The sequence below is a fragment of the Sapajus apella genome, unplaced genomic scaffold (genome assembly GCF_009761245.1).
Source record: "Sapajus apella isolate SASKATOON/1434 unplaced genomic scaffold, GSC_monkey_1.0 scaffold20, whole genome shotgun sequence".
Lineage (NCBI taxonomy): Eukaryota > Metazoa > Chordata > Mammalia > Primates > Cebidae > Sapajus > Sapajus apella.
The window spans coordinates 22,373,575-22,397,993 of record NW_022436960.1 but is presented as its reverse complement, the minus strand read 5'-3'; the positions used below and the strand labels follow the sequence as shown (position 1 = coordinate 22,397,993).

Here is a 24,419-nt window from a genome sequence, read left to right as displayed (position 1 = left end):
TTTGCACTACAGCACAGTGGTCAATGACGTAAATTACTGAAGTCAGGCAGATTAAGTTTTAATCCCAATCAAACCATTTAATTACTCTAAAACCTTGGTTCTTTCAATGGTAAAAGAGAAAAAATAATCATGCCTACCTGAGAGAATTGCTGTGAATATTAAATATGATAATGTATATAAGGCTTGTAACACCCACAAAAAGAGAAATGTCTTGTGGTTTGTTCTAAAATATGCTCAATAATCATTAGCTCTCGTAGCCTAAACTTACTATTTCTGTCATTGGTTAGCAGCACTCCTTTAAAATGTACAGAAATGCTTGACTTGTTGGAACCTGACTGGGAATGTTGGAAGATGATTTAGGGAACTTAAAAATTGCTGTAAGAGACAAGGTCACTACTACAGTGAATATGCCAATCTATTTAAAAGAAAAAGTAAAAAGGAACAACATCACAGGATGCTCTCTTCATACTAAGTACATCAATAACCTGTCCTAATTGCGTTAATTTTTATTTGGAAGGGAGGAAGTATAGTGTCCATTTTAAACATGCTAAGAAGGACTTATGGAAATGAACACTGTCTTTCTATCCACTGAGCATTTTATCCAATTACATTCAGAAAGACGCTTCTTAGAAATAATTATATTTCGCTGTAATAAGTGAATATATACAGTGTAATGAATATTCACACATATTCAAGTTTGTAAGAATATAAAAAAGCCAGAAAACCTTTAGTTTTTTCTTTAATTGACATGGAGTGCACATTTGAATACACATGGATTCTCTCTGGGTCAGCATGCTCAACAGGGGGCATCTTTGCCCTCCAGGGGACATTTGGCAATGTCAGGAGATGATTTTGGATGTTATAACTTGAGATGGGAGATGTTACTGGCATCTAGTGAGTACATTTTAGGGATGCAACTAAATATACTGCAATGCCTAAGGCTGCCTCTACAACAAGGAATTATATGGCTTCAAATATCAATAATGCCAAGGTTGAGAAACCCTGCTCTGAACTAAGAGCTGCTCAAGGTCCAGTGAATTTAAATCACCCATATCCCAGATGGATACTGGGTAGGCTCTAGAGAATGCATACATTTCGTTAATATGGTTAAATCTTCCCAGTATACTGTGCTGGCTCCATGGTAATAAACCAAAAGCTGAAGTATTAACAGGGAGTTCATATCCTCGAGAAGAAAATGATTAGAATTCCAAAGTACGCTATATGATCTGTCCTACTGCAGACTTCAGTGTGGACAGCAGCCGGACTTACACCTAGAAGAAGGTGATCATCACACTAAGATTTTGCCCAATCATGTGACCAGGGGTTTCTTGGCTCAGATTTCTTAAATAGCACCAGTTCTCATGAACAAATAACATATCAAGCAGTGATGGCTTGGACTTAAGGTTTAGTTCCCAGACAAAATGTGATAAGCACAAACTTTGGATTTTTATTCTCTATTTCCACAGAATTAAAAATCTATTTAATATATCAAGGAAAATATATTATTTTGCAAGTGCCCTTACACAAATACTGCAGAGGCTGCTTAAGAGGTTGTAGCCTTAAACATGGATACTACTTAAAGACTAAAAATGTATATAAAGAACGTTACTTTGAAACTTTTGGTTCTGTACTTGGTGTCGTCTTGGTGATGCTGAAGAGAATTTCTGCGAACCCTGTATTTAGAATATCTTCCATCAGTTCTCTCAGATGAACTGCAGGAATCCTGGAAAAAAAACAAAGGGTCTGAACTGGTAGATAAAAGAAAATTGGTGCTTGAAATTAGAATAAGAAAGAGTTTATACATAGATAAAAATAATAAATAATTACAAGAATTTATAGATATATAGAAGAATCATAGACTATCACAGAGAAAGAAGAAGGCTACATGCAGTGGCTCACACCTGTAATCTCAGCACTTTAGGAGGCTGAGCTGGGAGGATCACTCTAGTGCAGGAGTTTGAGATCAGCCTAAGCAACGTGGGGAAATCTCACCTCTATAAAATATATAAAAATTAGCTAGATGTGGTGGTGCATGCCTGTAGTCCCAGCTACTCAGGGGGCTCAGGTGGTGGGATCACTAGAGCCCAGGTGGCAGAGGTAGCAGTGAAATTGTGCTACTGCACTCCAGCCTGAGTGACAGAATGACAGAATGAGGCTCTGTCTTAAAAAAAAAAAAAAAAAAAAAAAAAAAAGAAATAGAAAAAGAAACAAATTGGTACTATGGATAAACCCATAAAATATACAATGCATCCCACAATGGTTACCTGAATTTTTTAAACAACTAGTCCCTATGCCAATCTATAGTGACTGATACCCTTTGGAACAAGGGGTTCAAGTAGCAATGTGCTATCCAAAGATGTCACTGTTGATACATGCCACATTTGGATGCTGTGTACTATCCCTTGGATTGCTACTTGGCATCAATATATTCTTGTTTTTAAAAATTGTTACCTGCAAAACTAGAACCCTTTTACTTCACTTATCCATAAATAACATCCTATCTTTTAACTATTATGTCACATAAATTTTTAAACTTAAGGATAGCTCCCTTGCCTTTAAAAGCATAAAATGATTCAGGTAATAACAAAAATTAAGAAAACAAAAATTTCCAGGGCTTGCCTTTTTTTCTTTTTTCTCTTCATTTCTTGCAGGAAGAAGGAACCCAGCAAACAGTTACTATAGACAATTATTTAGACATTTCTATTATTATTTAGGGAGAAATTAGAAAAAGAATGAGGACAATTGATTTTGGCATGTAAAAAAAAAAAAAACATATATGGGATTTAGTGTCCCTCAAAGTCCCAAGAAACCTTAAACTTATTGAATGTTCAAGCTAGAAGGGGTATTATAATTCCGAAGTTCTCATGCTTAGTACAAAAACAGCACAACACAAAAACATCTAAAAAACTAGAGCTCAGGGAAGTTAAGAATGATTTACCCAGGGCTGGACAATTTGTGGCAGATTAGGCTTGGAATCCAGTGCTATTCCCTTTCCACCTTATCAAAAATGTACGGTTTAAATATGGAATTGTAGAGCTGAAACAATTCTATTTTTTTTTTTTTTTTTTTTGAGATGGAGTTTCGCTCTTGTCAAGGCTGGAGTGCAATGGCATGATCTCAGCTCAATGCAACCTCCGCCTCCTGGGTTTAAGTGATTCTCCTGTCGCAGCCTCCCGATTAGCCGGGATTACAGGCATGTGCCACCACTCCCAGCTAATTTTGTATTTTTAGTAGACACAGTTTCTCCATGCTGGTCAGGCTGGTGTCGAACTCCTGACCTCAGGTGGTTCGCCCACCTTGGCCTCCCAAAGTGCTGGGATTACCGGTGCGAGCCACCATGCTTGGCCAACAATTCTTTCAAAATGAATATGACCACATTTAAACAAGAATAAAGTCAAGCCTATCTAAATAGGATGAGGTCTGTACTCACACTTAAGTCATAGGCTATGGTACTATCGAGAAATATGTATACAGGAACCCAGAGATAATATTGTTCAAGTGCCTCACATGAATGTGGTCATATCTCCTGAGACATTAAGTGACTTGTCTGGTGCATGAATTTGGACAAGAACTAGGTCTTTGCATTCCTGTTCACACCACACTGATTTTTTGAATGTTTAAAGGGTTTGAATAAATATAATCTACATCTAATAATCTCAAGGCTTCATGTATTTTCATTTAAGGCTATGTCTAGTCATTTTTATTAAGTTGATTGAAATCAGCTCTTTTAAATCACATAGAGAGCTTTAGAATACACGTAGAATGGATTTTAAGCTAAAAGCAGCAGGGCGAAGCAGATGGGCTGTGCTATTTTGCACAGAATTAGATCCCACCTCCAGCTAGTTTATGGGCTCCAAGCTTCAGTGTCCTCATCTATAAAATGGGCAAAAATAACACCCATCTATAGGGTATTGGAAGACTAGGAAACATGTACCATAAAGTACTTAGCACCTGCTAAGTATTATGCAGTGAGGGCATGACACTTGCTAATCAACTCTTTTCCTTTTCAAGCTAAAGGTTTCAATTTTAATATATTGGAAAGTACAATGCTGAACTCTGAAAAAGAGTCTCCCTAAAAATGTACATGAGCTAGACTTGTAGACCATCACTAGCTCATAGGATTAAAAATAATAATAACTAGCCTTTTGGTAATAGTAGAGAATACAATTTTTAAATTGTACTTATGAACATTCTGTTCAGTGTAGACAACTGGGGAAAAGTAATCTGTTTCTGGAGGTTAAACTATATTTTTATAGTGGTATAAGACAGGTTTCTATTTCTCAGTGACAAGTGCCACCTGCTTCCCATTCTTTCTGTTGTCTACCCTTCATTTACTTGGAGAATTTCTGTTAGTTACAAGAGAAAAAAAAATGAAAAGACTACGGGCATAACATATTGCCGGCTATCACATCGGGTTGTTTAAGAGTAAAGAGAAATGGCATTATTTTGGGCATGGTTTCATAATTCTTTGATAGCTATTTAAACTGCAAATATATAGCAAATCATGAGAAAGAATCACAACTTTAGGAAAATATATTTTAAACACTTGATTTTGTTCAATTTGGGATGGTCTAGCTTACCAGAGGTGTCAGCTAAACTGGATCTCTCTCAAAAATATTTGTTACTGAACTAGCAAAAGATGCTTAATGCAAGGTAATTTTAAGATAATGAAGACCTTGGGAACCCCATCATATCAGTGCTTCCAATCAACCAATATGGCATGATCTGGTTATTTTCCTGTACACTGTATCTTTGAATAATATGTCAGATCTAAACAGAGCCTAAATATAACATGAGTTATATTTTAAGGGCAATGTGAAATATGATTACACAGTTGCCGAAAAGAAATCCTCCCATTGTTAGTTTCAGCTATGTGAGGTCAATAAATGATAAATCATTAAAATTTTACATTATATATGCAGCCCTAAGGGTATACGTGATGTTCTCTGGATCAGATCTTGTCTGGCAGGACTGGCAGCAGAGATATTTGTTTTGCATATCTCCTCTATGAGGAATTTAAAAAATCACACAAGGTAAATTAACACATGTAACTAATTAGCTTGATAATGAAATGCTTTGTGGTTAGAGTTCTATCAATAAATGGCCATGAAATATGAAATGTGAAACTTTATGTGGATTTGAATTCATGTGTCATAATATAAAGGTAACCTGTAAACTACCATATCTCTAAAACAAGCAGTACCCAAATAATTCCCAAATTAAAATTGCTAATCGAACAAGTTGTCTACTGACAGTATAATGTGTAACTCCCTTTAATTCTTAGGCTTTTCTAAATTATTGTTAAAGCTTTATGGGACCAACTAAGCTTCTAGTAGTACAGTAAAAGTCTCTATTTTCTGATCTTGTGCTAATATATGTTTCATTGTTTTCAATTCTAACTTCACAAATGTCAATAAACTCTGATAAGATGGTATGTTAAAAGTTCCCAAGGTTTTTTCATCCTTCTTCCTTCTCTATACTTTTCTTTGCACATCAGGAAGATGTCAAGTGTTCTCACTCAGATAAAAATACTGAAAGAGACAAGCCAACTCCTTCTCACTCTGAAGTCTTTGAAATCTTCTAGTAGGCTCAGTTTCTCAGGCACAGACTCCAGATGGTCCAAGGCCACTCGGGTACTCTGAAATAGAAAACATAAGGAAACCAAACATTATAAAAAATTGATTAATACTCTCAGAATCCACATACTAAAGATCAGATGCACCACTGGAAGAAGCAGTTCAAGCTGTAGATTTAGACAGTCAAATAAGAACAGATATAATAGTATTTCCGAGATAAATGTATCTTTTGAAATCAATTATTTCATTTCAAAAAGTATATGAGATGCATTTGCAAGACTGACTCAGATACAAAAACTCTTCCTGGATAATTGCTTTCAACTGATATGCTGTGAAACTTTCAATAGAGCATTTCATATTAATTTACAAACCTGCTTCAGTGAACATCAGAAATAAACCACAAGGTAATACTGAGAAATAGATGAATTTGCAGTTACTTATCTATGGAGCATATTAGAGATTCTCAAATGTTGCCGTTATAAAGAAGAAAAGAGTTCTCAGCAATTATTTCGGTTAAAAGGGAAAGAGGAGTGACACTCAAGATTTGGGAGAAATATCTGAAATTAAACATTTGCAACAGGGACACAATGTCCTGTTGATCATAAGTCAATAACTTATTATATAGTCTTTAATGAGCTAATCACTGTTGCACCCACCTGTGAACATTGAGAAAATAATCTGAACATTATTTCAAAGGAAATGTGAAATAAAAGGGTAAATGGTAAAATACCCTTCAGACCAGAGACTGCATATGTTACAGGCATCTCTGTATTTTCAGTCCTGTCACAATGCCAGACATCTTAGGCAGGCAACAGGTGCTAGCTCTTAAATTTAAAACAGATTTTAGCTGTTCAATGAAAGAAACAATAAACCCTATGGCTGATGCATGGGAAGAAAGTGAAGTGTCCTTCAAGAGCCTGGACATAAATTTGCACAAAGTTGCAGGGAAGTTGGTGGCCACTCAATATTCCATACGCTTCCCTACTTCTCCCCTGTGAAAGGTTCTGAACAATGGACTCTGAGAGTGTTCACTTCTGGAATGAGACAGCTGAACCTGTGTGTTCCCCCTTCTATCCCAGCCTCTGCCATGAAGGCCCTGATGGCCACTTGCTCCAGAAGGCATAACTACCAGATTAAGATGAGAGCTGCCCACCATAGTGGACTTCACATGAGTCACGCAATAACCTCTATTGTGTTAGCTATAAGATTTCAGGGTTTGTCAGTTACCAGTGCATCATATAGCATTAAATATCACAAATAATACTTACTCTGAGAATTAAATAATAAAATAGTAAGATAAACAACGAAATTGTAAGTAGTCAACTGGCTCATTTTGTAGAATGGGGAGTCTTTCAATTATGAGTATGTTAAGATTTTCTTTTTTCTTTTTCTGAGACAGGGTCTTGCTCTGTTGTCCAGGCTGCAGTGCAGAGGCACATTCATAGCTCACTGCAGTCTTGACCTCCTGGGCTCAAGGGATCCTCTGACCTCAGCCACCGAGGATCTGGGATTACAGACACACACTACCACACCCAGCTAATTTTTGTGTATTTTTTTCTCTGGAGGAGTTCACTATTTTCTCAGTTAACTTTCCTATTTGAAATCTCCTATCTCCCTGAACAGGGAGATGCTGTTCTCTGGTTGGCATATCCAATCCAGAGCCTCACTGATGTAATTTCCCCCAGAACATATACTTTATGTCTTTCACAGGGTTCTGGGGAAGAGGCAGGTATGGAGAAAGAGGGCTGAGGGTTTAACCCTTTCTTACAGACACTTTCAGTGTACCCATCCAACCGCTCCTTCCACAGTAATTGAGCTAATTACTCCAATGCAAAAGCCTTTCCAGAATTTTGCAGGGTGAGTGGTATTCTATTGCTATCGCTATCCCATTGGCAGGTCCTTGATTTTCACCTTTTCTGTTCCGAGTCATTTTACCACTTTCCAATGTTCTGTGAGTTGGAGTAACAGATATCTTCTGGTTTTGACATGTGTAAATCAGTTTTTCTATTTCTTCATATCCTTACTTTTGTAATGAGACTTTTGACAAGGGCAGAAACACCTTCACTTTGCCATTCTGAAAAGGAAGTCTACGTGCTGTTTCCTCAAGTTCATAAAGTCTTCTTTTTCAGAGTCCATTGAAAGGATTTAGTATTTTGTTCCTTCTGCTTAACATTTATATTATTGTTAGTCTTTAGGTCTCATGTGCTCACTTACACTGCCATGTGTTTTAAATGACTCCATTTACTGTTTTCACGTGTAGGAAAGATTCATCAAAATGATGTGTTTGTTACTGTCGGCCACAACACGTAGGCTTAGGAGCAGGCAGTTTTAGCCACTGTATATGCTATATCATTTAAATAATAAAATTAGAGGTTTTCTCAGGAATTATATTTACTCCTGAACAATAAAATATAAAGCAATGCCCTGATGATTTTAAAGCAAAATTTTATGCATTGCACAAAATCCTCTTCATAAACACACTCAAGTAATACCTGCAGTATTAAAATTTTATTTCCTTTTTTTTGGTCCCATAATTTTTCTCATTTAGAAGTGATCTTCGGAACCCAGATCAGGTAAGTATGTTAAAACTCATTTTGGGCTCAAAATAAGCAAATGATCTCTTGCCCTACTGTCAAATGCAGCATGTTATGTAAATAGTTTTGCTTAACATTTTCAATCAATCACGTGACTACATGAAACCATCCCTTTCCTTGCATGTGTTTACATACTGTTTTTTGACTATGATGTTTTTGTGAGTAATTTTTGAAAAAGTCCTTGACTCCTTCTTTTCTCAGGGCAGTTATTTTTATTCTCCCCTCTCCTGCCATGCCCCCCACCCTCCCGTTCCTCCATTAACTGATCTTTGTACTTTCTATTTATTTCACTTGTGGCTCAATTTATATTCCATGTATGCATTGATTCTGAATACCTTCCTCAATATCAGAAACACTTTCCGGTACGGCTACCTTTCTTTTTATCCTTATATTCTAGTCAATTAACAACAAACGTGTATTTTGTATATCACAGAAAGATCCACAAACATAGATGGCATACTTCCTGTTCTTCAGGAGCATTTAACTTAGCCAGGGGAGCAAAAGATTTAATAATTATACAAAGAAAAAAGTTATTTGTACTTATTTTAAGGGACTTGCGTGCACAAATGCTGAAGTATTTAGGGCATTTGCAACAAGAAGATGTGAAGAAATGAGGACAATGAGTCCAAGCATACAGGCATCTCAGGTCTCATAATTTCATGGCTAAGTTATATTTTTGGGGAAAAAATGTATTTTCTGGCTCTTCTCTCTCTCCCTCTCTGCATGTATGTGAGTGTACTTAAAACTGCCACTTTGACATACAGACTCAAGAACATGAATAACATTACAACTTTTTTTTTTTTTTAAGATTGGTTGGAATTCCATGATTAGAATCTTGTCACATTACTTGAGATTTCAAAATTACTTTCACTCCAAAACTCATAGCCAGAGAGACAAGATCCATTAGCAGATGAATAGTTTAAGAAACTTGCTGTATTTCAGAGATGGCATAAGGGCCTATATCATGTTAATTCCCAAGGTGAAATACTTTGTGCAAACTCAGGGAAACCTTTTATTTTTTAAGTTGATTAATTTTTCCTACCTTACATTATCTAATGCTTTAAAGGCATGGGCAAGACCCTACTGTTAGAAAATTAAGGGAGCAAAGTTTATTTCAATAATGTCACCAGCAAACTGAAACGTGCTTAATTTGTCTTTAATTTTCATTATTCTCTAGAATAAAAAAATCAAATGCTTACAAAGGGGTTTAAAATTAAAAAACAAAGAAAGGTTTACAATTAAGATTCCACTTCATAAAGGGCCTGTACATTGTGTATATTTGGTTTATCTCAGAGGCTAGAAGAGCTGGACTTCCATGGGTCTAGGAGTAGGGTCAAAGCAGATGATCAGTTAATCTTAATCCACTTTAGTAGCAAAATGAAAGACTGAACCATAAACACATAATTCAATTTTGAATGCACTTCATGATCCTTATACCACCATATGAGATATGTATGTATTACTTTTCTCATCATTATACAGATGAGGTAACTGAGGACCGGAGAGTGTAAATAACCTCTTTTCAGTCATGTGGTGGCAAAACTGGTATGCAAATCCAAGTAGTCCGAATGCAGAAATGGCAAGGTTCTTATCACAAAAATATTTTCATGGCAAATCACCAGCTAAGAAGGAGTATGTAGAAGCTGTAATAGTGAGTGCTTTATGTAAATTCCTAACCTCCCTCTAGCTATCACTCTCAGCAGCTAGATTTTGAAGATGTGTCCTTGATAGGCTTATTTCTGGAAGAAAAGTTTTAAGATGAAACCATAAAGAATGTCATATCACTGGCACTAAAGAATCTGTACTCAGGACCACGTGTCCAAAAACACACATACACACACACACACGCAGGTTCTGGATAATCTTTCTGGTGATTAGAGGATGTTAAATGTCAGAGGAGTTTTATGATACTACCACTGCCTTTTCTTTTTTCATAACATTTAACACTAGTGAAGCATACTACCTGGACCCTAAGAGGTGTTTCAAACAAACGTTGGCTGAATGCAGACAAAGGTAGACTTACCATGTTCTAATAAACCCACTGAACCTTGACCTCTTTATTAAAAACCCAGAAGCACAAGTTTGATGTTTTATGTATTTTCTCTAGACTAAGGGCGAGATCAAGTGGTAGAAGCAATAGTGAAATTCAGAAATCTTGTCTAATACGCCCTGTGGCTTTTGCACCTACAGATGTACTTGGCTATCTGTGGACAAGGGCAAAGAGGAAGCTGTCAGTTTTACCATTCTAAAAGCTTCAACAAACACCAAACTCCAGTACAGACGGAATTCAGCCATCTGTACTGTTCCACAGTACATTTTCCTTAGTAGTTCTTTTATTTTTGACTGCAGGGAAAACTGAATAATATAGTATGACAACATAAGTAGCAGCAATTAGGAATTAAAAGGGGGAATGCATCACAATTCTTAGATTTCTGTCTTCTGTACAGAAAACTTAAGGAACAAATTTTAACCATAAGTATATTTTAGTACTTATACTGTTCTTTGAAAAAAAATGCACATTTATTTTCTTATTAACATATAACAGCTACCATTTTCTTATAGTGTTATTGAACTCATATGTGTTTGAGGTTTAGATGATGAATAAATTAAAGGAGATGATACCTACATTTTTATTTTAAAAATAAATGTGTGAGTTTTTGGCACTACACACATGTTAAATAAACAAGGCTATGAAGCAGTTTATTTGGGTTCAAAAATGCAATTTTATTTCATTTGGAAACAGATCCACTGCAAAACTTTCCTGACAAATGGTTGAAAGGTGGTAAAAGGACCTGAGTAAACACGTTTCAAGGAGAGGAAGGGTGAGATCATAAAAAGGATAGACTGTATGCCTTTTCACTTGTGGTAACTCGATCCAGCACAGCTGTATTGGCTTCATAGGGCCCTGTTTTCCAAATCGTATAAGACACTCACTGGAAACAAACCAAACAGTAGCAGAGAATAGGCCAGCAAAGTCATGGTGTCGATGCACATCCTTTATGAGCCTCAGTGTTCAAAGTTGTCTGAATTTCTTGGGATATCAGAGAAGTCCTCTATTTCTAGGCTGTATTTTATGAGCAGTCTAAAACATCAGATACCCACTTAGAAGTGTTTACATGTGTCTTGGGCTAAGAGGGTATGTAAGGCTTGTTAAGTAAAAATGCGAGTTAACATGGCACTATGACATCAGTGTCTACATTTGACTAAATCTAGAAGAGTTTTTGTCAACAACAAATTCAATTTGTCTTCATATAACACCATTCTAGTCAAAAGTAGCAGAAGATCTCCTTTAAAAAGCAATTATAAAATTTGAGAATAAGTAACGTATTTTCACTGAAAACTGAGATACAGAAGGCTTTCTAGGTATTTTCCAACTCTTATTCACACTATTCTTTTAAGAGAGGAACTATATGATACACAGAATCTGCTTTCTTATTTATTGCTTTCTTATTTCCTATTGCTTTCTTACTTCTAGGTATAACCAAATTATGTTACAGTCAACTCATCGTCTTCTATTAGCTTAAAAAGATGTAGCAGTTTCTCCAAATGAGTGATTTGGTTTCTTTTTTTTTTTTCCTTTCAATAAGGAAACACCAAGAATGATTTGATGGAGAAAGGAAGACAGAGGAACAAAGAATCCTATCTCTTCCCCCAAGGATTCTTGAGATTGTCTCCTTTAATATCATTCTTGCCACTCCCTGATATAAAGAAAAAAGAACATACAAAGACAAATGAGGAGTTGAATGTTCTCTGTGTGCTGAACAATAAACTAGGCATTTACAACTGTTTTACAAGGAGGGTCTTGAGATCTACAATCTATTTAATTGTAATCACTTCATTTCTTAAAATTGAACATAAAATGTACTCACACAGGAAAGAAATTTCAGAGCATTTGCAAAAAAAAATTTTAAGTGATTACATGTTAAAAAATGAACAAACAGTATAAGCAAAGGTTTCTTGGAAGAGATTGTGTTTGGTAATTTCTGCTATGGTGACAGATAAAGAAACTATGCTTCTAGATACACAGGTCTCAGACACATGTGACCAGGTGAGTGATGAAGAGAGGTAGAAGGTATGCTGCACTGGAAATCAGCATCCCTAATTTGTGGATATTCATAGTTCCAGTAATGTTACTTACTTGTATTTTGTGATTTTGGGAATTTAACTTTGCCCTGCCCTTCTAAGCTTCCATATCTTATTTGCAAAATGGGGATAAATAATGGTCTTTATTATTCTATACCCATGGAATAATACATTCACTTTCACTTTTTTACTTGTGACTATCAAGTACTTACTTGTGATAGTCACAAGTAGGAGAGTGAATGTGAATGTGCACTGAAAATTGTCAAGGGCTTTTCAAACAGCAGTTTTTCTGAAAAAAGCTGAATCTGTGAGGTACTATCAACTCTAGCAACTTCCAAAAGGAGAAGAGGTCAATGACAATCTAAAATTAGAGCTAATAAAAACTAGTCAGCAGAGCACAAAGCAGAAACAAGCCAAACTTAATTAAAACTATATCCAGTATTTAGAAATGCATGTACTATTCTACAGACATAATCTAAGATGTTAAAGTAATAGAAGTGTAATGGCACATAAATTACTTTTGTATATACTGTGCTTTCCATGGAGAATGTTCCTTCCAATTTCCTTATCTGGTTAACACTTTTCCCTACAATGCTATGAGCATCTTCAAGCATACAAGAAACGTGAAAGAAATTTACAGAGCTCACCCAGATACCCTAGACACCCAGATACCACCTAGATTCAGCCATTAACAGTATGTTATATATTTGCTTTATCGTATTATCAATTCATCTCTCCATCACTGTCTATCCTTTGATCCAACTTACTTTTGGGGTGCATTTCAAAGTACATTGCATACCTGAATGCACATTCTCTTAACTAATTTAGCATGCATATCATCGACTCCACTTCATTATGTTTTTTAATGTAGAATTTGGCTATAATGAAAAGCACAAATCCTAAGTGAACTGGTTACCTTTTATTTTCTTTCATACGTCAGCTTAGTCATCACTTCCTCGGGGAAGGCTCCCTGGCTTTCTCTGATACTGTGAAACAATCTCTCCATTGCATCATGAGCTTCACTTTGGCAACACCTATTGGAGCACTAATATTATATTCATTTGTGTGACTGATTAATGCTTGCATCAACAGTGGGTAATAAACATCGTGAGGGTAGGGAATGTGTGTCCCCAGCATTCCACCAACTGCCTGACCCAGGAGAGGTGTCAGTAAATGCTGTGTAAACAAATGAATGAATATTATTCGATGAAGGAAAGGTTTTCACATTTATTCAGTCTGCAAATATTTACTGAATGCCTCAGACACTGTTCTAGAGGTGAAAAGCTAAAACCTCTCTTGTTCTCAAGAACAGAAATGGGAGAGAAACTAACACGATCATAAAATGTGATGTCATAAATGCTCTGAAGAAGTGTAAAGCAGGGTAAAGTGGTAGGGAGTGATGGGGTTTCTATTTTAGACACAGTGGTCTGTGACAGCCTCTCTGATGCAATGGTTTGAGAGCAGACTGAGTCATGAGCATCGCTAGAGGAAAGCAATGGGGACAGGATAAACTCAGAGCCAAGGCCCTAAGGAGGGCACCTGTCTGGCGCCTTGCAGGAACGAATAGTGAGAAGCCTGGTGCAGCCAGGTACGAGCTCGCTGCCAGGTGAGGCCAAAGACGCCTGGAGCAAGAGCTTTTAGAGCCTTTTTGACCACAGTCAAAGTTTTGTATTTAATTCTTAATGAGATGGAATATCTTTTGAGATTTTTGAGCAGGGGAGTGACATCCTTTCATTTACTCTTCAAATAAATTTGATGATATTGTTTGGAGAACAGACTGCCAGCCCCTCAGCCCTAACCAGGAGAAGGTCTTGTGGAGTTTGGGAGTACTGTGTGAGGGTGAGATGGGCAGCTCACTCCTATGCTGGGGACCTGCTAAACAGTAGCAGAAATTCTGAGACCTACCTCAGGGTGTCCTTTGCATAGAGCTCTGTGAAAAATTTATTGGGAGAATGGGCAGAATCCCCAGAAGGCCAGTGGTGTCATACCAAATGCTCCTGATTTACCCAACACACTCTCACCCCAAAAGCATGCACTTGGACTGTGAACTTCTGAAAATGTCCTATATGTCCACAAAATATTTTCTCTAATCATATTTTTACTTGTGGCATCCTTCTGATTAAGGACAGACAGCAAGACATGGTAAAAAAAGATCACTGATAAGAAATCAGGAGATCCAAGGTTATGGCTCAGCTTTGACAATGCCCGTTGTATGAACTTGGGCAAATGATTTAACACACGATTCTCAGTTTCTAAGTCAGGAAAAAGGGAAAATAGGATCTGAATATCTCTAATAAACTTTTTGTCATGAGCCTTAGTCCACTGTAGCATTAACTTCTTCCTATAGCAGGTTAGGATCTGCTTTTTAAGCTTAAAAGTTGAAAACAGTATAGGGAAAAAAAGATTTTATAAAGAGAAGGCAAACTAAGGAGAAAGTACATAAGGGTTCTTGGGGTTAATATTTACTACTCAAGAATACCTATGGGGTGAAAAAAAACCTTCATTCTTCTATGGTTGAAAGTGAAGCTAATGACTGTGTTTAAAAAAAAAAAAAAAAAAAAAGGAAAAAAGACATTTCTGTCTCCTTGGGTGTTTGCCCCATCAAATTACCAACTCCAAATATTTGTCATGTTGTATTTTTAGAAAAGACGCTTCCAAAAGCAGGCAATCAACTTGCTTTTCATTTTTTTTCATCTTATAACTGGCCTAACTTAAAAAAAAAAAAAAAAAGATCTCACAATTTTCCCCTTATCTAAAGACTGCTAATTAGCTTCTGGTTTAATTGCCACAAATGTTATTCCATACTTCTGCTTCTCTCCTGAAAGCTTCTATGCCACTGTGACTTTATCCGTGAAGGTCTATCTGTCTGTAATGTTCTCTACACATTGATTAAATTAGCTCACTGATTCTCCCGAAAGATTTGGCTTGGTCACTACCTCCTCTAATATGGCAATTAAGAGCATGCACTCTTGAGGCAGTCTATCTGAGTTTAAATCCTGGGTTAGTCACCTACTGGCTATGTGTCTATAGAAAAGTTCCTGATCTCTCTACACTGGGACTCAGTTTCCTAATTTTGCAGAGTTGTTGTAAGGATCAAATACATTACCACGTGTAAAGTGCTTCAAGCAGGGCTTGGCATGTGGTGAACACTCAATAAATGCTAGCTATTACTACAATGATAATACTAGTTGTTATTCCGTGATCCTTTCCTCTGAACTCTGGGTCCGGTGCCCAGCCTTAGTATTCCCTACGAGCATACGTATCTTCCATCCTGTGTGTAATCATTTTATAATGTGCATTTACTTGTCTCCTTCAGTAGGCTGCAAATTCCTTAAAGGCAGGATAATTTCTTTTTTTTTTTTTTTGAGATGGAGTTTTACTCTCATCGCCCAGGCTGGAGTGCAATGGCACTATCTTGGCTCACCACAACCTCTGCCTCCCCGGTTCAAGCGATTCTCCTTTCTCAGCCTCCCGAATAGCTGAGATTATAGGCGTGTGCCACCACGCCAGACTAATTTTATATTTTTAGTAGAGACAGGGTTTCTCCATGTTGGTCAGGCTAGTCTCAAACTCCCGACCTCAGGTGATCCCAAAGTGCTGGGATTACAGGCGTGAGCCAACATGCCTGGCAGGATGATATTTTTACCTATATTTCCAGTGCTGAGCACTTGGTATCACACACGAATAAATTTCAGTTTTATTATATAAAACCTTCTCATCATAAACATAAATAAAGATACATTTAGAACTTACAAATATGGTGGCAAGAAGAAATACTGCAAGATTATATTTTAAATGTAGAATTTTAAAATTGACTATCTTTGAGAAACAATATTTCTCAACAGACTCAAAATTAAAGAAATAATAAAAACAAAAAACACAACTGAAAGAAGAAAGAGAGGACAGTAAAGTTCAACTAAACAGTATAGACTGAGTTAAAGAGAGGAAGATGGGAACCAAGTCTTCAGAGCAACCACGGTGAGGTGGCATACGAGGTGAGTGCTCTGAAGAGTAACCTGCTTCCCATGGATGAGTTGACAGGAGCTTAGCCCTGCTAGACAATGATGGGACACTCAACACAGGGCAGATACTGAGAAATGCTAATCATTTCCCTGAATGCTGCAAAGCCCTGGCCCCAAGTCCTCAAGGCACCCTAAGCAGGTAATCACATTTGTCTCTTCCATATTTAACCTGGAGCAGAAGGCCCTGATAAAGAGCTCTGATTAGGAATGATAATTGTTCTGGCTGAGGTGGGGGCCAGGATGATTTACTTAAAAGTACTTTGGTGAGGTAAACATAATTAATCTTCTCTGTTCTCAAAATAAAAGGCTATTTTCTTTTTTAGAGATGTCCTGTGTTCTCAAAGAGAATGACGAAACAAATTAATCATTTTCCATTACTCCACTACACAGTGCCTGGATGTTGAAAGACCACGTGAACAGCTAATCCCCCAATATGGATGAGTTTCTTGAGACAGGCAGATCAGATCTAAATAGAAATCTGGCAAGGTATTTTCTTTTTATCATTGTGGCATTGAGATTTAATTCAAAATTAGGTGAGATCAACTATGCCTATATTTTTAAAGTTTGCTTTCATAATTAATCCTTTTTTGAACACTTAGAAACTCTCTTCTGGATTTTGTACCAAAGTGCTTCCCTGACAACTGCTGCCAAAGCAGACAGAAGCAGACTAGCAGGTATATTTTAAAACCTTCAAAAATCCAGCTGCACTACCTCAACGAATCCTTATTGCCACACCACACTTAGTTAAAAGTACCAATAATCTGAAGTTAGGGCACTACATTTTGGCAGACAATTCATCTAAACAGCTAAAGTTAAAGGCTAACTTTAAGTATGTTTGATATGCTCTATTAGGGTATGTCGTAAATGGCTCAACAAAAAGTATAAAAGGGTATGTATGAAGTACATGTGGGCACAAGTATATGTTTTTGAAGTCAGTCAGGTGCTGAATTTTTAACTACTGGCTGAGAAAAATGGATCATGAAAACCAGTGGACACATACAGCTGACAGTGTTATTTGGTGAGCAAATTCATCTAACATTTGCCACAATCAATTGTTTTCCTGAAACTCCAATAGCTAGAAAGTCTTTCCCCTCCCCTCCGAAATGAAACCCATGCATTCATTTAACTGGACAACAATGAAGCTTTGTGGCTGGTGGTCAGTATGAAAAAGAGCCGGTCTTGCCAAAACAATTACAAGTTTTGAACTCAGGTCCCCTCCCCTGCTTCATTTTACATATTCAACTAAAATGAGTAAGTCCTGCAGCCTTTACTAGACACATTAAAAGCTAAAAGTAGCCAAAACCACACAACTCTGGACATTTCAATTGTGCTATGAAAACTCTAGAAAACATGCAACTCTGGAAATTAGACAGGATTTCACAAAAGCTTATTACAGAGATACTAGGTGCGGCATCCAGTCTTTCCTGTATACAACAAGCATTTACTATCACCTACTATGTGCAAATCAAATCTATAACATCACTATACCAGACTTCATTCTGCTAAAGCTGATCAGATTTAGCTCAAGAACATTCTTTGGGTTTCTGAATGAAATAGGCCAATAGAGATAAACATGTACATTGTATCATAATTTTTCGTTAGCCATCTTTTTTCCCCCATTAAATTGAAAACTCTTTTACATAGGGACTGTCTTAGTTTGGCGGCTAAGTAGTAAAATAATAAAAATACCATAGGCTGGGTGGCTTAAACAACAAACATTTAGTTCTCACAGACCTGGAGGCTGGGAAGTCCAAGATCAAGGCTCCAGGAGACCTTGTGTCTGATGAGGACCTGCTTTCTGGCTTATATAGACAGCCACCTTTTTGAGGTGACCTCACATAGCCAGGGGAGAGATCATCTCTCTAGTATCTTTCTCTTCTTACACCGGCACTAATTCCATCATGCAGGTTCTATCCTCATGGCCTCATCTAAACCTAATAATCCCCAAAGTGTCTACCTAACTTGCTAGCTTGCAAGTTGGGCAAAATCTTCACGATTATACTTTGGGCAATACAATATACATATAAAAGAATCACATAGAAGGATGTTGGAATCAATGAACTAAATAATCATTATAACATAATATATTAATATATAAATATAGTATATATATTTATATATTATGTTATAGTGATTATTTAGTGATTATATATATACTATATTTATATATTATAGTATATATTATATATTATACTATATATATTTATATATCATGTTGTGATTACTTATATAAATATAAATATATAGTATGTATATATTTATATATTATGTTATAGTGATTATTTAGTTCATTGATTCCAACATCCTTCTATGTGATTCCTTCATTCCTCTATGTTCACATTATTTTAGTTCTTTCCAGCAGTTAGAAATCACAGATGAATAATGATTATAATTTCCAGAATGATAAAATAGCAAAATGCCTTAAGCATATGAGATCAATAAGATCTATTATGTAACTGCAAGGCAGAATGGGACTTATTCTATTTTAAAAATAAGGAAAATCTCTATTTGTGCCTGCATAGAAGATCTTTTTAAAAAGGATAAAAGTTTTTTTTAAAAAAATCAACACTTAAAAATGTCTTAAAACCAAGATTGGGTTCAATTGACTCTGACGGTAGACTGAAAAGTAAACTACCCTTGAAAAACTCTCAACCTTTTACCATCATTCTCAGAATCCTCTTCATCCTCTTAGTCTCAAGTTTCCCCTCCCTGTGAGCCTACCCAAACCACTTCTGTGGCATCTGATAGGACTTCAAGAAGTACTTGCCCTATGCCACCCACCAATGCAGTGCGTATAAGAAGGAACCATGCTTCCTACTCAGTCCATTGCATGGAGCAGTTGGTTATCACATGTTGAATGGAGAAATGAATGAAAGGCAGCGAGTGTGATGCAACAAAGGATTAACACAAGGAAAAATTAGAAAAGGAAGATGAGAAAGGCAGTTTACATAATCTTAATCAATATATCAGCTATTACACTGATTTGCCACAAGAAATAAACAAAAACCACTGATTTGTTTTTAACTGTTTATATAGTTTCCAAAGAAACAATTTTGTAAATCAGTCAATTTGTTGTGATTTATTAAAATAAGAGATTTGGTCACTTGGCGAATTCATGACTGGGAAAACTAGTCCTTGAAGTTAGGTCTAATACATTTTAATGTTAATGAAAGGCTAAAATGAAGCTCCCTAGAGTCTTGGATGGTTACAGAAAATAAAGTGTGAGAAAGAATCTTCCTTACAATTGTTGTTTTAGTAGATTAAAAAGAAAAAATAATGGGAGAAAAGACATAACACTATCAGTAGAAAAGACATGAAATTAAGTCTGTGAAAATGAGTAGGACAAAATCCAGTAGATGCGAAAGCAGAGTAACACCAGGTTTTAGGCAACACACTAAAGGCACATTCTTGAAGGACATGTTGAAGATGGCATAAATCTGATTCTCACCCATGGCTATACATTACAATCATCTGGCAAGCTTTAAAAAACACTGGGTCCTATCCCAGGTCAATTGAATCTGGGGGTGAGGGTGTGTTGAACTAAAATTACTAGGGTTATTAAATAAGAACTTAAATCTATATTTCCTGGAGCCTACATGTAAATAGCTGAACTGAGTTTTGGAGGTAAAATTAATATGACCAGAATGGCAATACTAGAACAGAATGCAAATCACCTGATTAATGAGCCAAACCTTTCCAGTCCACATTCCACTCTTGTGGCTGGTAAAGGTAATGACTACATCAGGGAGGATTTTAAAAATTATTATTATTATTTTGAGATGGAGTTTTGCCCTGTCACCCAGGCTAGAGTGCAATGGTGCAATCTTGGCGCAATGCCACCTCCACCTTTCAAGTGATTTTCCAGCCTCAGCCTGCCGAGTAGCTGGGGTTACAGGCGCATGTCACCATGCCCGGATAATTTTTTGTATCTTTAGTAGAGATGGGGTTTCACCACGTGGGCCAGGCTGGTCTCTAACTCCTGACCTCGTGATCCGCCCGCCTCGGCCTCCCAAAGTGCTGGGATTACAGGTGTGAGCCACTGCACCTGACCCAGGGAGGATTATTTTTAAAATTTAGAAAAGGACTTTCCCATCCATTATTTCATTTGACCTTCTGAGCAAACCTGTGACACAAGCAGGACAAGGATTAGGCCCAATCTCCTAGATAACAGAAAACAGGCTTGGAGAGTTAAGTGAGTCACTCATGTGAAAAAGCCAGAATTCACAACCAGGTCTTCTAACTCCCATCCACCAGCGTTGGAGACTTTTGCCTTACCCTGTTGCTTAATTCCTACACTTCTGGAACAAACGTACTCTTCTTCAAGGAAAAACTAGTGTAGAATTAGAAGCTTTGAAGTATTTCACAGAAAAATGAGGTTTCAGTTAGAAATGAAAGGTATAAAATGAAAATCAGAAGTCCTTGGAAAAGAAGGTGTAAAGGGAGTACCTCAATAATCCAAATATTTTAACTCAGTGAGTCCATGTTTTAGCAGCTTTCTAAAGCCACTATATGGCAGATGCCTGATAGCAATCAGCCAACCATGTCAAGGCCTCTGCTGTGGATAGAAAGAATACGTAGCAGTGAGATGCTACGAGAGAAAAGCATTGCGAACACTCCAGAAAATCATTCATGGAAGACCAGCTACGCAAAATAATTAACAAGTGAGCCTGAAGAGCAACGAGGGACGGCCTATTGTGACAATTGGCCTTTTACTGCTTGATGTTCAAAAATAATGTAATTGGGGCATGTGATAGGATGAAATCATATACTAGTGTTAAATAATTAACATGAGACCACTTTGGGTATTTATATTAATAGTACTAATAGGACAGTTTATACTCTCTTCAGCCTTTCATCTGAGATCGAAGTTTAATAAAAGCTCTAAACAAACTTTATAAAATCTTGTGTAAGTGGTATTATAGCTGCTATGCAGATGCATAAAAAAAGGTCAACTGAGGTGTTTAATATCACAAAGCTTGAGATAGAACTAGTAATGCAATCTAGGGGCAGGCCAGCTCTTCATCACTCAAAAGGAAGAAAACTACATCAAAGCTGTTTTATGAAACTCCATTTACCAATGAGCTTAGGGCATATGATGACAATTTTAAGTATGGTCCAAGAATGTCCACACCCTATTTCTGAGTCTACTTCTTACCCTGCTCAAGGTAAATATGGGATTTGATGGCAAAGTTTCTTTCTCTTTACTTTGTATCATTTACTAGATACTTGCAAAGTGTTCCTTACTCATGTCTTCATTACTCTCACCAGTCACAAGTGGAGAATGTGGAATAGAAAGAATGCTGTGTTGCTAATCAGGACATTTAAATTTTAGCCCTGGTTTTGTCACACTTAGAAATTCATAAACTCCTTTGGCCTCTACGCGTCTCTTGAATAGGGTGAGGGGTTTTGACAAGGATCTCTAGGATGGAGTTATAACATTACTCTAAAATGTGAGAACCATTGCAGCAGGCACCTTGTCTGCAGTATGCTTTACGACAGTGTCAGGACAGGGTAGGGACTTAATAAATATCTGATACATAATATAATATGATTAAACTAGGGTAAGCTGTTTGATAGTAACTATTGGCAACATGGAAATTTTCTGAAGACCCCAGATTTTTAATTCTTCCCACATTAGACTGAAGCCTGCTAGGAAGAGGAAATTTTTTTTTTTTTGAGACAGAGTCTTGCTCTGTCACCCAGGCTCGATCTCAGCTCATTGCAACCTCCGCCTCCTGGGTTCAAGCAATTCTCCTGCTTCCACTTCCCTAGCAGCTGGAATTACTGGTGCCTGCCACCACACCTGGCTAATTTTTTGTATTTTTAGTAGAGATGGGTTTCACCATGTTGCCTAGGCTGGTCCTGAACTCCTGAGCTCAGGCAATCGGCCTGCCTTGGCCTCCCAAAATGCTGGGATTACAGGTGTGAGCCATCGCACCTGGCCCCCCAGAGAAGAACTTTTAAAGATGATCTAGTCCAGCCCAATCATAACAACAACAACATAATTGAAATTCAGAGAGGTTAAATAATTTGGCCAGGGTCATGTGCCTGGCTATGGTGGGACATGACCAGAATCTAGATTTTCTGACTATTAATCAGATACTAGTTTTTTTATATCACTTTCCATAATTTAAAACTAGTCATATAATAATTTTCAGCTAAAGATTGAAGGTAATTTGTTAAAATTAGATGCACAAAATGAAAATTATTTGTATCAGTTTTTCATTAAAGACTATTTAAAATGTATATGAAATATACTATTCCTACCTACTATATATTGTGAGTGTAATACAAATACCTTATTTTATAGTTAAGTTAGGATCTTAAAAGATATCGAATATACTATCATTACTCTGAGATTTCATCCACATAGGCTCCCTTAAAGAGAGCAGAAGGCATTTCTTATGTGTTAGATTTTACAGAAAGATACTGCCATTGTTTTATAATACACTTTCATATTATCCTCACAATATAAAGTGAGAGCTTTTACCCAGAGAATGCGTTGTTCTTAATATTGTTTAGAACACATTATCCACCAAGGAAGTCAGAAAGTCAGTATGACTACTCATCAGCATCAAATATGACACTGTCAGTCTGACCTCCAAACACTGAGCAATTCACTAATACTAAATTCATCTGCTGGTGAAATTGCATTCCTTATGTAATTTCTCAGTGATACCTTTCTTATGTTACCATGTTTATGAAAAATTTGACAGGGCTGTAGAAAACAATTTTTGTAGACTGAAAGAAGCCTCACTTTTTTTTCTAAGTTGGCCATCACTTTTTGCCACAAAGTTGTAATTCTGCATAAACAGCCCACTTGTTTTAGCAGTATTTTCTACATTCTACCATAAACAGTCATGTTTCAGAAGCTTAACCCTTTGAAGATATCCCCATTATTGGAAAAGGTACGTATTTCAGTACTGACTAACATAGAATACAGGCTGTGTATTTTGGGACAAGGTGGAGAAAGGAGAATGTCTAGATTGTTTCACCCAAGATCCCTCATGAGAGATTCATGAGGATATTTCCGTTTGCCCTCGATGCGAATATACAGAAGGTAGACCAACATTAGAGCAGTGGGAAACTTGGCAGAATGGGCTAGGACAGGGTTTGTGTAAAACCTTTTTCCGGTTTCAGTTTGAATGGGTTCCCAGGAAGTGTCAAGTCTGAACAAATCCAAAATTTTACAATGTAGCTCAGCCAAAACTGCTGGGATTCACCTGATTCTGGGTCAACACCGTAACAGAGCACACTGCGTTTTATTTGGTGTAAAGCCAATTGGACTGAACCTTTCAGGCAACTTCAATGAGAGGCTCATAGACTTGGCAAAACGAAAAATGAACCTAGCTTGATCTTTGGTTTTAAAACAGCAAGTTCTGGCTTTGTAAAGAGATAAAGGCAAGTTTTCCTTAGCTTCAAGATTCTGACAAATACTTAGGAGAGGCATTGCAAATAATTAACAGTTATTTGGCCAGATCTACATTATCAAGTCAGTAGTTTCCTCAGTTTAACAGTGGCACTTTTAGCAAGTACGCTAACTGATTTGGGTCTATAAATTCCCAAGTGCCCTAGAGCACAATTTAGTGTTCAGACAAAGAGTGATGGCTCTTCTTCAACTTCTGTGCCTGTAGAGTGATTTGCACATGCAGTAGTATGAAGCACAATTAGTTCTAGATTCAGGGTAAAATAGAAATTAAAAATAAAAACCCGAACAGCAATTGTCTACTCCAACACAGACAGGTGTAATAAGTGTGTATGACATTATTTAGTCTGTAATTTCCACAGAGACACATGGGCATATTCTTATAATCCTGAACACCAAATCTTGAAGTTCAGCTAGTGTGCCTAGTTCAATGAATCTTTCAGAGACATGCTTAAGACTTTACAGTGTTGTTTTCTAAATCATATTTCTAAGAGTTTTCCAGTGTTTTGTAATATTTCTCAATATAAACATATGAGTATGTATTTTTCTCTATACAGATTTAGATTAGGATTTACCCCATTTTAAGTTGTGTTAGCCCTGTAAGTATATTTTGAAAATAAGGGAGATAAGATTTAATTAGTTGGGAAGCTGATTAAATGCTGACTAATTGCAACTACTAATTACACATTTGCTCTAAGTCAATGGTTTTCAAAATTAA

At 36.8% G+C, this 24,419-nt stretch overlaps 1 protein-coding gene across 6 annotated transcripts in view; it reads right to left on the bottom strand.

Annotated features, from left to right (window-relative positions):
- CEP128 (centrosomal protein 128) overlaps positions 1–24,419 on the bottom strand; it is a 445,248-nt gene that overhangs the window by 24,882 nt on the left and 395,947 nt on the right. For all 6 annotated transcript variants that reach the window (XM_032287728.1, XM_032287725.1, XM_032287723.1 and 3 more), the window contains 2 exons: positions 5,561–5,638; positions 1,610–1,723 (listed from right to left, as the gene is read on the bottom strand). In XM_032287728.1, coding sequence (XP_032143619.1) covers positions 1,610–1,723; positions 5,561–5,638 — 192 coding nt within the window. The remainder of the gene's footprint in view (positions 1–1,609; positions 1,724–5,560; positions 5,639–24,419) is intronic.